At 43.1% G+C, this 13,962-nt stretch overlaps 1 protein-coding gene and 1 pseudogene across 1 annotated transcript in view; both read left to right on the plus strand.

Annotated features, from left to right (window-relative positions):
- col6a3 (collagen, type VI, alpha 3) overlaps positions 1 to 13,962 on the plus strand; it is a 90,178-nt gene that overhangs the window by 11,806 nt on the left and 64,410 nt on the right. Inside the window, exon 5 of the mRNA XM_041807570.1 lies at positions 60 to 653. Within this exon, the coding sequence (XP_041663504.1) occupies positions 60 to 653 (594 nt within the window). The remainder of the gene's footprint in view (positions 1 to 59; positions 654 to 13,962) is intronic.
- LOC121522893 lies at positions 10,628 to 13,362 on the plus strand (annotated as a pseudogene).

Genomic DNA, 13,962 nt, shown 5'->3' on the forward strand with positions numbered 1-13,962 from the left:
AAAAAAGACATTGCATATGTGTAAGTTTGCCATTAATTCTTATTTTTTGTTCCTTTCAGTTGTTGTCACTGGAAATGAAAGGGATGTTGCCTTTCTCATTGATGGCTCTGAAAATGTAAGAAGAGATTTTTCCTATGTCAAGGATTTCATCATCAAAATAATCGAACCACTTGACGTTGGGATTGACAAGGTGCGAGTCTCTGTGGTTCAACACAGTGAGAGGCCAACTCCAAGTTTCTACCTTAACTCATACCAAACCAAAGATGAGGTGATTCGAGCTGTAAATGGTATGCAAGTTGTTGGTGGACGTAGCCTAAACACAGGAGCTGCTCTAACATTCATGAAGGACACCATCTTGTCTGAAAACTATGGCAGCCGGGCTTCGCAGAATGTTCCTCAGTTCCTGATCATCTTGGCTGGAGGCAGGTCCAGGGACAATGTGAAGGATCCTGCAGGAGCACTAAAGACAGAGGGAGTCATTCCGTTTGGTGTTGGTGTCAAGAATGCAGATCCAAAGCAGATTGAGGCCATTTCACACAATCCCTCCTTTGCCTTCAACGTAAGGGAATTCAGTGAGCTCAGCACGGTACCACAGAAGCTGAATACCTACGTAAGCCTTCCAAAGGAGCAGCTGACCGTAGTTCTACAGCAAGGTAAGCAGGCTCTCTTTTGTTATGCTGTCTTAAGCTTGCTGCAAGAGAAAGAGCTCTGATTAATGATGCTGGGTATTTTTGGAATAACTATTGTATTTGTTGTGTCTTAGTGCAAAGCAATGGTGTAAAAAGAGATATTGTGTTCCTACTGGATGGCTCTGATAACACAAGAAATGGATTCCCTGAGATGAAACTCTTTGTTAAAAGCATAGCAGAGAGCCTCTCTGTCAGTGAGAGCCAAGACAGAGTTTCTGTGGTTCAGTTTGCTGATAATCCTGAAGTCCATTTTGATCTGAATTCACACAAGACGAAGACTGAACTTATGAATGCCATTGATAATATAAGGCACAAAGGAGGGAGGCGCCTTAATATAGGAGGTGCTCTCCAGTTTGTGAGACACAGTGTCTTCACTTCCTCCACGGGCAGCAGAAGACTAGAAGGAGTGCCCCAGATCTTAATCCTTTTGGGTGCTAAACCATCCACTGATAGTGTAATGAGCCCAGCGTTGGCACTGAAAGATCATGACATTGTGCCAGTGGCTGTTGGAGTGGGGGAAGCAAAAATGTCAGAGTTGGAAATGATTGCCTTCAAACCTGGTTTTGCATTCATGGTCACTGATTTCTCTGATTTGCCCTCAATCAAATCACAAGTTTTAACTACACTGAACATAAACACAGGCACTGAAGAAGCTCTGACTGGAGTATCTGATTTAGTAGGTAAGAATTCAACATGCCATTAGGGCACTTTTTAAAATCTTAATAATCAAATCTGCACTCTGTATACCCCTATTTCTATTAAAATGCTTAACACAAGCTGCGTTTCCACCAAGCAGTCTGCTTCAGTTTTGTATGGTACAGTATATAATCATTTGCATTTCCACCCTTAAAGGTTGGGAAAGGTACCAAAATAATCAGATCCCTGCTGTCCTTCTTTTTGGCACCCCTCTGCAGGGGAACCTATAAGATCATTGATTGGCTGAAATAATCATCACTTCCAACAGTAATTGTGGACAAATACAGTATCTGCCATGTTCTTTTCTGAGCTGAAAAGCTTTTTGGATTCAAACGACAGCTCAATTCAGGATGACAGGTTACGAGCTGTCTAAAATGTTGTTTGCAAAGAAGCCAGTTCTAAAGCCCCATAAAAGATATATACTGTCTACTAAAAAAAACAGAAATGGTCGAAATTAAAGTGCTGTTTGGGAGCTAAAAAACAGGCTTTAATCACTGAGCCAACCCAAATGATCTGGATATCTAAAAAGAGATGGAATTCCTATCACTGTGTTTGAGACTGGATGAACTTTGATGCAGAAATGCTAGAAAGATCAGCTGCCTGTTGCACCAGTTATGTGTCAGTGATGTAAACAACCCTGTAAAGTGAATATAAATCTGTATTTAGGTTTTTTGTATGACAGGTCACTGTGTTATGAACCCCTAGGTCAAATTTCAGTCAAATAAAACATCCCTAAGTGTATAAAATTAAGCTTCAAAATTATTAAAAAATTAGACAGTGAAATCTGCTCTAGGATGGTGTGGGTGTGTCTGTTGAATGAGCTGAAGCTGCACCCACTCAGAAGAAAGCACTCACTCAACCACTTGTAAATATCGGCAGAAATTTCCACAACAGATGTTACTGCTATCATACTGATAATAATGTGTGTCCTTATCTTAAATGATCGTAAATAGTTAAATTTGTCATATTAAAAACCAATGTTCAAACTAGGCTACGCCTTAAGCAGAGTAAAGTATACCTGTCTATGCCAAACTGTACTGAACCAAACCAGACTGCTCTGTGAAAACACAACTTTACATTTCTGACATCATATGATTGGTGGTAACTCATTAGCTTACAGCTAAGTTGTGGTGCATGGAATAAATGGCTCTCTTTCCATTGAAATTTGTGGTTTTAAACCTCTCTGATCTTTTTATCTTAATCTTTTAAGTCTTTTTGCCTATTCTGTCTCTCTTTCCAACTCTCAAATGCAATGTTTGATTTGATGAACACATTTTTGTACATCTTTTCCTGTTAAAAGATGGTTTTTAAGCATTTCTGCTTGCAAAACCTTCAGAGCAATAGCTCATCTATCTTTCTCTGCTCGGTTTTGTTCCTCCGAGATTCTAACTTGCTCATGTGGAGAAACTGACATGAGCGTGTTGACTTCTTGATTGCTCAGTTTGTTAAATCTTTTTATTTATTTATCCATGTATCACCTTGTTGAAACAGGAAGCAATAAGAGGGATTTAGTGTTTCTTCTTGATGGATCGGATGAATCAAGAAATGGATTACCAGCTGTTCGTGAGTTCATCAGAAGAATGGCGGAAGAGCTGGATACTGATGAAGATAAGGTTCGAGTGGCAGTTGTACAGTATAGTGAAGATGCTACAGTTTACTTCAACTTAAATTCTCACAGATCCAAAAAGGCTATAATTTATGCTGTAAGAAGTCTGCGCCATAAAGGTGGAAGATCTCGGAACACTGGGGCTGCTCTGAAATATGTGCAAGATAATGTTTTCACGGCTTTGTCAGGGAGTAGACTCATGGAAGGAGTACCTCAGATTCTGTTTTTACTGACTGGTGGCAAATCCAGCGATGATGTCTCGGAAGCTGCTTTAGAACTCAAACAAATGGGTGTTCTGCCTTTTGCTATTGGCATGAAAAACTCAGATCAGGAGGAGCTTCAAAATATTGCCTTCTCCTCCAGATTTCTTTTCAGCCTGCCTGTCTTTGGGGAACTTTTGTCAATTCAGCCAGAGATAGCTGCATTTGTCCGGGCAGAAATACAAATTGAGCCCCCGACTCTCATAGGTAAGATGTGACTCTCATCGATACTTGAAAATCAACTGACTCCCTGCTTACTTTGTAGTTCAGTAGTTCTGCCATAGTCTGAATGGCGTTGAAACTGCATTATCTTCTGATGAGCCTGAGGAGATCAGTTTCATGTTTCTCAAATGGTCTTCACTGGCTTAAGACCGTGGTCCTTGTTTGGCTTTCATTCTTTACAGCCTGAAGAGTCTTCTCTTGAAAGCTTCAAATGTCATTTTACTCTTTTTTTTAAAGCTCTTTCTTGAGCCAGTGATATTCAAATCATTGACTTCATATTGTATTTAACACAGAAATTGTATTTCTTCAGCTCTCTTCATCTTTCATTTGTGAAAGAGGAAAATGCTCCTTTTGGTTGTGGTTTTGAACTTCCTCAAAATCTTCAGCAAGTTTTCTGTATTGATCTGGCAACTAACACTTTGCATACTGCATCATACAACATGAATTTCATTAACCACCTTTGGTACCTATATCATCTACTGTGTAATGATTTCACTTTCATATATTTTAGCTCATGAATTATACTGTTTTTCTGATTCTTAACAAGGTTTTTCTATTTCTTTCTAGTTGAATTAGAGTCCCCTCAAAGAGACATAGTGTTTCTATTGGATGGTTCAGATGAAACACTGAATGAATTCCCGGCAATGAAAAGTTTTGTCCAAAGAGTGGTAGAGACACTGAATGTTGGTGAGAACAAAGACCGTGTTTCTCTTGTCCAATACAGCAGAGACCAACAGACATATTTCGGTTTGAACACCTACACGGAAAAGCAAGATGTTCTTGATGCTGTCCGGCAGATAAACCATAAAGGGGGCAGACCTCTCAACACGGGGGCAGCACTTGACTATGTGGGGAAAATTGCTTTTGCTGAGTCCTCAGGGAGTCGCAATAATGAAGGTGTCCCTCAGATACTGATTCTGTTAAGTGGAGGGAGATCGCAAGATGATGTTTCAAATGCAGCTGCTGCTCTAAAACAGGAAAGAGTTGTACCATTCTGTGTAGGAACAAGAAATGCTGACATTCTAGAGCAACAAATGATTGCACATAACCCCTCATATGCTTTCTCTGTACTCCGGTTTGATGATGGGAGCGTCCATCAACAACTTGTTTCATTTGTGAAAAGAGTGCCTCGACAGCAGCCAAGACAAAAACTACAGAATGCTCTTGGTAAGGCTACTTTTATCTATCTATCTATCTATCTATCTATCTATCTATCTATCTATCTAGTCATTGAACTATCTCTAGCTGTGTTCTTGTCTAGCTAAGTAATAATATTGAATGTTTTAGATGCCTGTTTTGTATCCCTGACTATGCATCATCCTCTTTTTTTGTCAAAGTTTCTGCAGATCAAACTGAATTCATTCCCCATGACATTGTATTTTTGCTGGATTCGTCTGATGACATACAGAATGACTTTGAGGAAATTCTTGGATTTATTGAGAGAATGGTGGGGAGACTCAATGTGGATGAAAACAAAGATCGTGTTTCAGTAGTGCAGTACAGTACAGAACCCTCAGTTGAATTTTTCCTGAACACACACAACACACAGCAAGATGTTTCTGAGAATGTGAGAGTTCTAAGGCACAAAGGAGGCAGACCACGTAATACTGGTGCAGCCCTCCAGTATGTCAAGAACAATGTTTTCAGAGCCTCTTCTGGAAGTAGGCACCAACAGGGTATTCCTCAGGTTTTGGTTCTTTTAACTGGTGGAAGGTCCAGTGATGATGTCCGAAATGCTGTTGAAGACTTGAAAGGAATGGGTGTGATGACATTTGTGGTGGGAACAAGGAATGCAGATGCCCTAGAGATACAGTCTATTTCTCAGGACCCCAGTCTTGCTTTTTTTGCAGCAGACTCAAGTGATCTCTCTGACATTGAACAACAAATAATTTCTACTTTAAAGATGGGTGGCACAACTTTGATCAACCAGATATCATATGGTAAGATTGGAACTGCTTCATGTAGTATACTTAACCAATAACTACATACATTTTTAAGAAAGACAGGGACCTGTAGTTATCCATTACTCCTGACACCACTCTCAGATTATAAGCAAACAGAAGATGTGGATAATGATACTTGGATGGAAGACATATTTTTCAATTTGATTTTTAAACAATTTGACCAAGTAGTAATTTGAAAAAAACAACACATTTTTTATGTTCATTTTTTTCATATTATCTAAATATAAAATTATTTTTTCCCCCCAAAAATCTTACTCCATTAGTTGTAAAATTCTGATAAAAACCCAGATTATCAGACCACATTTACATTTTGGTCACAGTAGCTGTCTTGGTTTTCCTTTATTGTTCTGTAAGTGCCATCAATTTTAAGCAAGCAAAACCAAACTACTATTCTAGTGATGGGGCCATCTAAATCAAAGCTTTGCTTCATGAGAATCTGAACATGTGCATGAACAAAACACTTTTTATTGCAACTTTCATCATTTATTTATTTGTTTGAATGTCTGAACCATTTCAGATTCCGCAGGAAGAGATGTTGTTTTTTTGCTTGATGGTTCTGATGATTCTCAACGAAGATTTGCAGATATAAAAGATTTTGTGCAGAGAATAGTGGAAGACCTAAACATTGAAGCAAACAAAGATCGTGTGGCTGTAGTCCAGTACAGTGACACACCAGAGATCAATTTTAACTTGAGGCGTTACTCAACGCAGAATGATGTTCTTGATGCAGTGCGAAGCCTTAGTCACAAAGGAGGCTTTCCTCACAACACTGGAGCAGCTCTTGAATATGTGAAAGACTATGCATTCACCCCTGAGTCGGGAAGTAGACTCCTTGAGGGAGTGCCACAGATACTAATTTTACTGAGTGGTGGAAGAGCTGGGGATGACTTAAGAACTCCAGTCAGGATACTCAAAAAGATTGGTGTCATCCCTATTGTCATTGGAACAAATGATGCTGACACTCTAGAGCTGCAGACAATATCTCATGAGCCCAGTTATGCACTCTCTGTTACTGATTATGAGGAACTCTCCACTGTTAAACAGGATGTGATGTCATTATTAAGAGGTGCTTCCGGCCATGAAGACCAAACAGCTTCTGCAAAGGGTAAGATCTCACAATTTCAACTTTTAGCTTATAATAATGCAAGCTGGTGTAAAAAGGGAAACAGATCAAATTCAACCGAGATTGTTTAATTAAGAATGATGGAATATGGGGTACTGTCTAGGTAGTGTTTGTTGCCCCCCAAAAATCAAAATGACTTTGTACATCATTTGTTTGTTGCAGATTCTAAGAGACATGATGTAGTTTTTCTTATTGATGGCTCATACGACTCAAGGAATGGCTTTGAAGAGATACGAGGCTTTGTCATAAAAGTTGTTGAAAGCTTAAACATTGGTGAGAATGGAGATCAAGTTGCTGTGGTTCAATACAGCCGTGATGCCACTGCCAATTTCTACTTGAACTCCTACTCATCCAAGAGTGATGTTTTAAATTCCATCGGAACAATGAGGCATAAGTTTGGAAGACCTCTCAATATCGGCAAAGCACTTGAGTTTGTTAGGGACAATGTCTTTTCTGCTCCAGTTGGAGGCAGGGGTGCCGAATCAGTCCCTCAATATCTATATGTGTTCAGTGGTGGAAGATCAGGGGATGATGTCAGAGGACCAGCACAGTCATTAAAAGAAAATGGAATCAAGACTTTCACTATTGGAACACAGAATGCTGACACACTGGAAATGCAAACCATCTCTTTAACACCATCACACTATTTTCATGTCACAAACTTTAACAACCTGCAAAGCTTGCCTTCATCTGTTGAAGCCACTCTGAGGGGTGCTCAAGAAACAACAGTATTTCCAACTACTGGTAAGAACTGAATTTAAAGATACATTTTATTTTAGAGATATCTTGGAAATGGACATAATGACTAAAATAAAACTACATACATTTTTGTTCTGTAAAATGTTTTTATCAACTCCAGAAACTTCCACAAAAGCAGAATTAGACTTCCAGAAAGCAGACATTGCTTTTCTCATTGATGGATCTGATGATATGCAAGCAAGTGAAAGAGAAAGTTTGAACTTTGTCAGAGATTTTGTCCAGCAACTAAAATTTGGGCCAAACAGTGTACAAGTTGCTTTGATACAGTACAGCAACGAGCCCATGACTGAATTTCTCCTCGATACATACTCACAAAAAGACAACGTCTTCAGTCATTTGAGCAACGTTAAACTGAAAGGAGGCTCTACTGTGAACACTGGTGTAGCCCTTGATTATGTGAAGAACAATGTGTTTACTACTTCATCTGGAAGCAGAGCTCAACAAGGAGTCCCACAAATCCTGATACTCTTAAGTGGAAGAAAGTCGGATGATGATGTCATTGGCCCAGTGGATGAACTTAAAAATGCTGGAACTGTACTTTTCAGTATTGGAGTAAACAATGCAGATAAATTGGAAATGGAGAGAGTGGCACAAAGCCCTGGAGCACTATACTTTATAAAGGACAAATCTGACTTCCCTCTTGTGAGAGAGCAGGTACTCTCATCCATTGCACTTCACAAAGGTACTGGCAGCCCCAGTGTAGGTGAGTTTACCATGGTTGAATAGTTGGACCTTAAAGGCCTGATTTATATCAAGATACATTAAATCATAATAATCAGTCATCAGAGCTCCTTTTGCTTGTAAACTATCACCTTTACAATTGTGTTTGACTTTTCTAGGTACAGGATCCACTGTTAAAAGAGATATTGTCTTTCTCATTGATGGCTCGGATGATGTCAGGAGTAGGTTCCGAGCTATACGAGAATTTGTTGCTGATATGGTTGCAAATTTTGACCTGGAACAAGAAAGAGATAAAGTTGCTGTTGTGCAATACAGCAATACTGCTGAGCTCAGTTTTGACCTGAATACTTACAAGACAAAAGAAGATGTACGAAAGCATGTCTTGAGCCTAAAACAAAAAGGCGGAAGACCTCATTATATGGGAACAGCGCTACAGTTTGTGAAGGATAGTGTTTTTGTTTCAAAGGCTGGAGCTAGACATGATGAAGGGGCAAAGCAAATTCTTCTAATTTTGGCTGCAGGAAGATCTAGAGACTCTCCACGAGGTCCAGCAAGGATGCTCAAGGCTGCGGGAATTAACACATTTGCAATTGGATCAAGGATGTCGAATCCAGCTGAGATGCAAGTGATATCCTCAGACCCAAATTATGCTTACTCAATACCTGACTTTGTAAATCTGCCTGGTATTAAAAACAGTTTACTAAGTCATCTGACTCAAATGGGATTTCAGGAAACTAAAGAAGGTAAGGGCAAAGATGGTTGACTGGAAAACTTCCTTAGATCATAGTATTTTAGAAAATATGATGTATACAAAAATGAAAGACAGGAAAAAAACATTGGAACAGTTAAGGTGAAAACAAATAATGCTGCTCGAGGTTGAAGTGCTTATGAACATATTTATAAAACAGATTTTTAAAAGACTTGAGCCAACATCTGGCCAACTCACTTATGCTTCAGAGAGAAAGGAAGAGCTGTTCTGTAGTATGAATCTTAAAGCCAGACTAAAGATATTAGGAGAGGTAAAACTGATGTCTTCCTGTCTCTTCTCAGTAGACACTGCCCAAAAGGATGTCGTGTTCCTTCTGGATGGTTCTGGTGGCACAAGGAATGGCTTCCCTGCCATGCGTGATTTTGTTGAGAGAGTGGTGGAGAAAATGAATGTGGGACCAAACAATGACCGTGTCTCTGTGGTCCAATACAGCAGAGATTCAGAGGCCCATTTCTATCTGAACACATACAGAACAAAACAGGAAATTTTGGATGCGGTCAGAGGGCTGAGACATAGAGGAGGCACAGTCCCCTACACCGGGGCAGCCCTCCAATACGTCAGGGACAACGTCTTTACAAACTCCTCCGGGAGCAGGCGCCTGCAAGGCGTGCCACAGATATTGATCCTGCTGAATGGCGGAAGGTCTTATGACAATGTAGACACCCCAGCCTCTGCTCTCAAACAGCAGGGCATCCATGTGATAGGCATTGGAACAAAGAACTCTGACAAGGGGGAGCTGCAGAAGATATCATACCAACCTGATTATGCCCTATCAGTGTCTGACTTCACTGACCTCCCCAGTGCCCAGGAACAGCTCTCCTCTGTAATGAGCACGGTGCTCGCCAGGGCCACGCCAGTGACACCAACAGTAACTGGTAAGAAAGCCACAGATTGTTACATTCCAAGGTCATGCTAGGGTGCAAATTGAACAGTAGGAAAGTGTGTTCTTCCAAGTTGAGCTAAGCCAGCAGCAGTGTGAGAGAGCAGGTGTGCCACATTCAGTAGACTAAGTTGTAGAGTTCCAGGTTAGCCTTGCTCATCTGACTTTCACACAGGACACATTTGACACATGAGCCTGAACATGACTGCTATTCTTTTCTTCTCTAGTGGAGAGACAGCCAGCAGGAAAAGATGTAGTGTTCTTGTTGGATGGATCTGATGCCACTAGAAGTGGCTTCCCAGCTGTGCTTGACTTTGTCCAAAGAGTTGTAGAGACACTCAGTGTGGATGACAGCAAAGACCGTGTCTCAGTGGTCCAGTACAGCAGAGGTCCAACTGCCCAATTCTATCTGAACACGTACACCAGAAAGGCGACATCCTTGGCGCCGTCAGAGGCCTGAGGCACATAGGTGGAAGAGCCGTCTACACTGGAGCAGCTCTCCAGTACTTGAGGGATAATGTCTTCACGGCCTCTGCTGGAAGCAGGCTCCAGCAAGGAGTTCCCCAGGTCCTAGTTTTGATTAGTGGTGGAAAGTCCTCTGACCCTGTTGATGGGCCAGCCAATGCTCTCAAACAGCTGGGTGTCTTGACCTTTGCAATTGGAAGCGGGAATGCAGATAGAGGAGAATTGCAGAAGATATCCCATGACCCCACTTCTGCGCTGACTGTGTCTGATTTCACTGAACTGCCCAAAGTCCAACAGCAACTTCAGTCCACCGTGGAGGCTGTGGTTATCGAGGTCACCCCAGAAGCACCGACCGTGTCTGGTATGTTAACAAGCACGGCCCCACGCTGGCCTGAAATGACACCTGACTTGCCTGAGGCAAGGAAATTAGGCGTGACATTTGCGTAGTTGCATTTCAGGAATAGGGGATATGCTCCCCATTGTGTAGTATTGAATCAGGAGGTGCTAGGGATTCTGACCTAAAACAAAGCCAAACAATAACAAAATGTGACCACTCGATGATTATCCCAACAGCGTAGATTTTGCAGAAATGTTTACTTGATGTCTTCCTGTCTCTTCTCAGTAGACACTGCCCAAAAGGATGTCGTGTTCCTTCTGGATGGTTCTGGTGGCACAAGGAATGGCTTCCCTGCCATGCGTGATTTTGTTGAGAGAGTGGTGGAGAAAATGAATGTGGGACCAAACAATGACCGTGTCTCTGTGGTCCAATACAGCAGAGATTCAGAGGCCCATTTCTATCTGAACACATACAGAACAAAACAGGAAATTTTGGATGCAGTCAGAGGGCTGAGACATAGAGGAGGCACAGTCCCCTACACCGGGCAGCCCTCCAATACGTCAGGGACAACGTCTTTACAAACTCCTCCGGGAGCAGGCGCCTGCAAGGCGTGCCACAGATGTTGATCCTGCTGAATGGCGGAAGGTCTTATGACAATGTAGACACCCCAGCCTCTGCTCTCAAACAGCAGGGCATCCATGTGATAGGCATTGGAACAAAGAACTCTGACAAGGGGGAGCTGCAGAAGATATCATACCAACCTGATTATGCCCTATCAGTGTCTGACTTCACTGACCTCCCCAGTGCCCAGGAACAGCTCTCCTCTGTAATGAGCACGGTGCTCGCCAGGGCCACGCCAGTGACACCAACAGTAACTGGTAAGAAAGCCACAGATTGTTACATTCCAAGGTCATGCTAGGGTGCAAATTGAACAGTAGGAAAGTGTGTTCTTCCAAGTTGAGCTAAGCCAGCAGCAGTGTGAGAGAGCAGGTGTGCCACATTCAGTAGACTAAGTTGTAGAGTTCCAGGTTAGCCTTGCTCATCTGACTTTCACACAGGACACATTTGACACATGAGCCTGAACATGACTGCTATTCTTTTCTTCTCTAGTGGAGAGACAGCCAGCAGGAAAAGATGTAGTGTTCTTGTTGGATGGATCTGATGCCACTAGAAGTGGCTTCCCAGCTGTGCTTGACTTTGTCCAAAGAGTTGTAGAGACACTCAGTGTGGATGACAGCAAAGACCGTGTCTCAGTGGTCCAGTACAGCAGACGTCCAACTGCCCAATTCTATCTGAACACGTACACCAGAAAGGGCGACATCCTTGACGCCGTCAGAGGCCTGAGGCACATAGGTGGAAGAGCCGTCTACACTGGAGCAGCTCTCCAGTACTTGAGGGATAATGTCTTCACGGCCTCTGCTGGAAGCAGGCTCCAGCAAGGAGTTCCCCAGGTCCTAGTTTTGATTAGTGGTGGAAAGTCCTCTGACCCTGTTGATGGGCCAGCCAATGCTCTCAAACAGCTGGGTGTCTTGACCTTTGCAATTGGAAGCGGGAATGCAGATAGAGGAGAACTGCAGAAGATATCCCATGATCCCACTTCTGCGCTGACTGTGTCTGATTTCACTGAACTGCCCAAAGTCCAACAGCAACTTCAGTCCACCGTGGAGGCTGTGGTTATCGAGGTCACCCCAGAAGCACCGACCGTGTCTGGTATGTTAACAAGCACGGCCCCACGCTGGCCTGAAATGACACCTGACTTGCCTGAGGCAAGGAAATTAGGCGTGACATTTGCGTAGTTGCATTTCAGGAATAGGGGATATGCTCCCCCATTGTGTAGTATTGAATCAGGAGGTGCTAGGGGATTCTGACCTAAAACAAAGCCAAACAATAACAAAATGTGACCACTCGATGATTATCCCAACAGCGTAGATTTTGCAGAAATGTTTACTTGATGTCTTCCTGTCTCTTCTCAGTAGACACTGCCCAAAAGGATGTCGTGTTCCTTCTGGATGGTTCTGATGGCACAAGGAATGGCTTCCCTGCCATGCGTGATTTTGTTGAGAGAGTGGTGGAGAAAATGAATGTGGGACCAAACAATGACCGTGTCTCTGTGGTCCAATACAGCAGAGATTCAGAGGCCCATTTCTATCTGAACACATACAGAACAAAACAGGAAATTTTGGATGCAGTCAGAGGGCTGAGACATAGAGGAGGCACAGTCCCCTACACCGGGGCAGCCCTCCAATACGTCAGGGACAACGTCTTTACAAACTCCTCCGGGAGCAGGCGCCTGCAAGGCGTGCCACAGATGTTGATCCTGCTGAATGGCGGAAGGTCTTATGACAATGTAGACACCCCAGCCTCTGCTCTCAAACAGCAGGGCATCCATGTGATAGGCATTGGAACAAAGAACTCTGACAAGGGGGAGCTGCAGAAGATATCATACCAACCTGATTATGCCCTATCAGTGTCTGACTTCACTGACCTCCCCAGTGCCCAGGAACAGCTCTCCTCTGTAATGAGCACAGTGCTCGCCAGGGCCACGCCAGTGACACCAACAGTAACTGGTAAGAAAGCCACAGATTGTTACATTCCAAGGTCATGCTAGGGTGCAAATTGAACAGTAGGAAAGTGTGTTCTTCCAAGTTGAGCTAAGCCAGCAGCAGTGTGAGAGAGCAGGTGTGCCACATTCAGTAGACTAAGTTGTAGAGTTCCAGGTTAGCCTTGCTCATCTGACTTTCACACAGGACACATTTGACACATGAGCCTGAACATGACTGCTATTCTTTTCTTCTCTAGTGGAGAGACAGCCAGCAGGAAAAGATGTAGTGTTCTTGTTGGATGGATCTGATGCCACTAGAAGTGGCTTCCCAGCTGTGCTTGACTTTGTCCAAAGAGTTGTAGAGACACTCAGTGTGGATGACAGCAAAGACCGTGTCTCAGTGGTCCAGTACAGCAGAAGTCCAACTGCCCAATTCTATCTGAACACGTACACCAGAAAGGGCGACATCCTTGACGCCGTCAGAGGCCTGAGGCACATAGGTGGAAGAGCCGTCTACACTGGAGCAGCTCTCCAGTACTTGAGGGATAATGTCTTCACGGCCTCTGCTGGAAGCAGGCTCCAGCAAGGAGTTCCCCAGGTCCTAGTTTTGATTAGTGGTGGAAAGTCCTCTGACCCTGTTGATGGGCCAGCCAATGCTCTCAAACAGCTGGGTGTCTTGACCTTTGCAATTGGAAGCGGGAATGCAGATAGAGGAGAACTGCAGAAGATATCCCATGACCCCACTTCTGCGCTGACTGTGTCTGATTTCACTGAACTGCCCAAAGTCCAACAGCAACTTCAGTCCACCGTGGAGGCTGTGGTTATCGAGGTCACCCCAGAAGCACCGACCGTGTCTGGTATGTTAACAAGCACACGCTGGCCTGAAATGACACCTGACTTGCCTGAGGCAAGGAAATTAGGCGTGACATTTGCGTAGTTGCATTTCAGGAATAGGGATATGCTCCCCAT

Source organism: Cheilinus undulatus, linkage group 15, assembly GCF_018320785.1.
Source record: "Cheilinus undulatus linkage group 15, ASM1832078v1, whole genome shotgun sequence".
Classification (NCBI taxonomy): domain Eukaryota; kingdom Metazoa; phylum Chordata; class Actinopteri; order Labriformes; family Labridae; genus Cheilinus; species Cheilinus undulatus.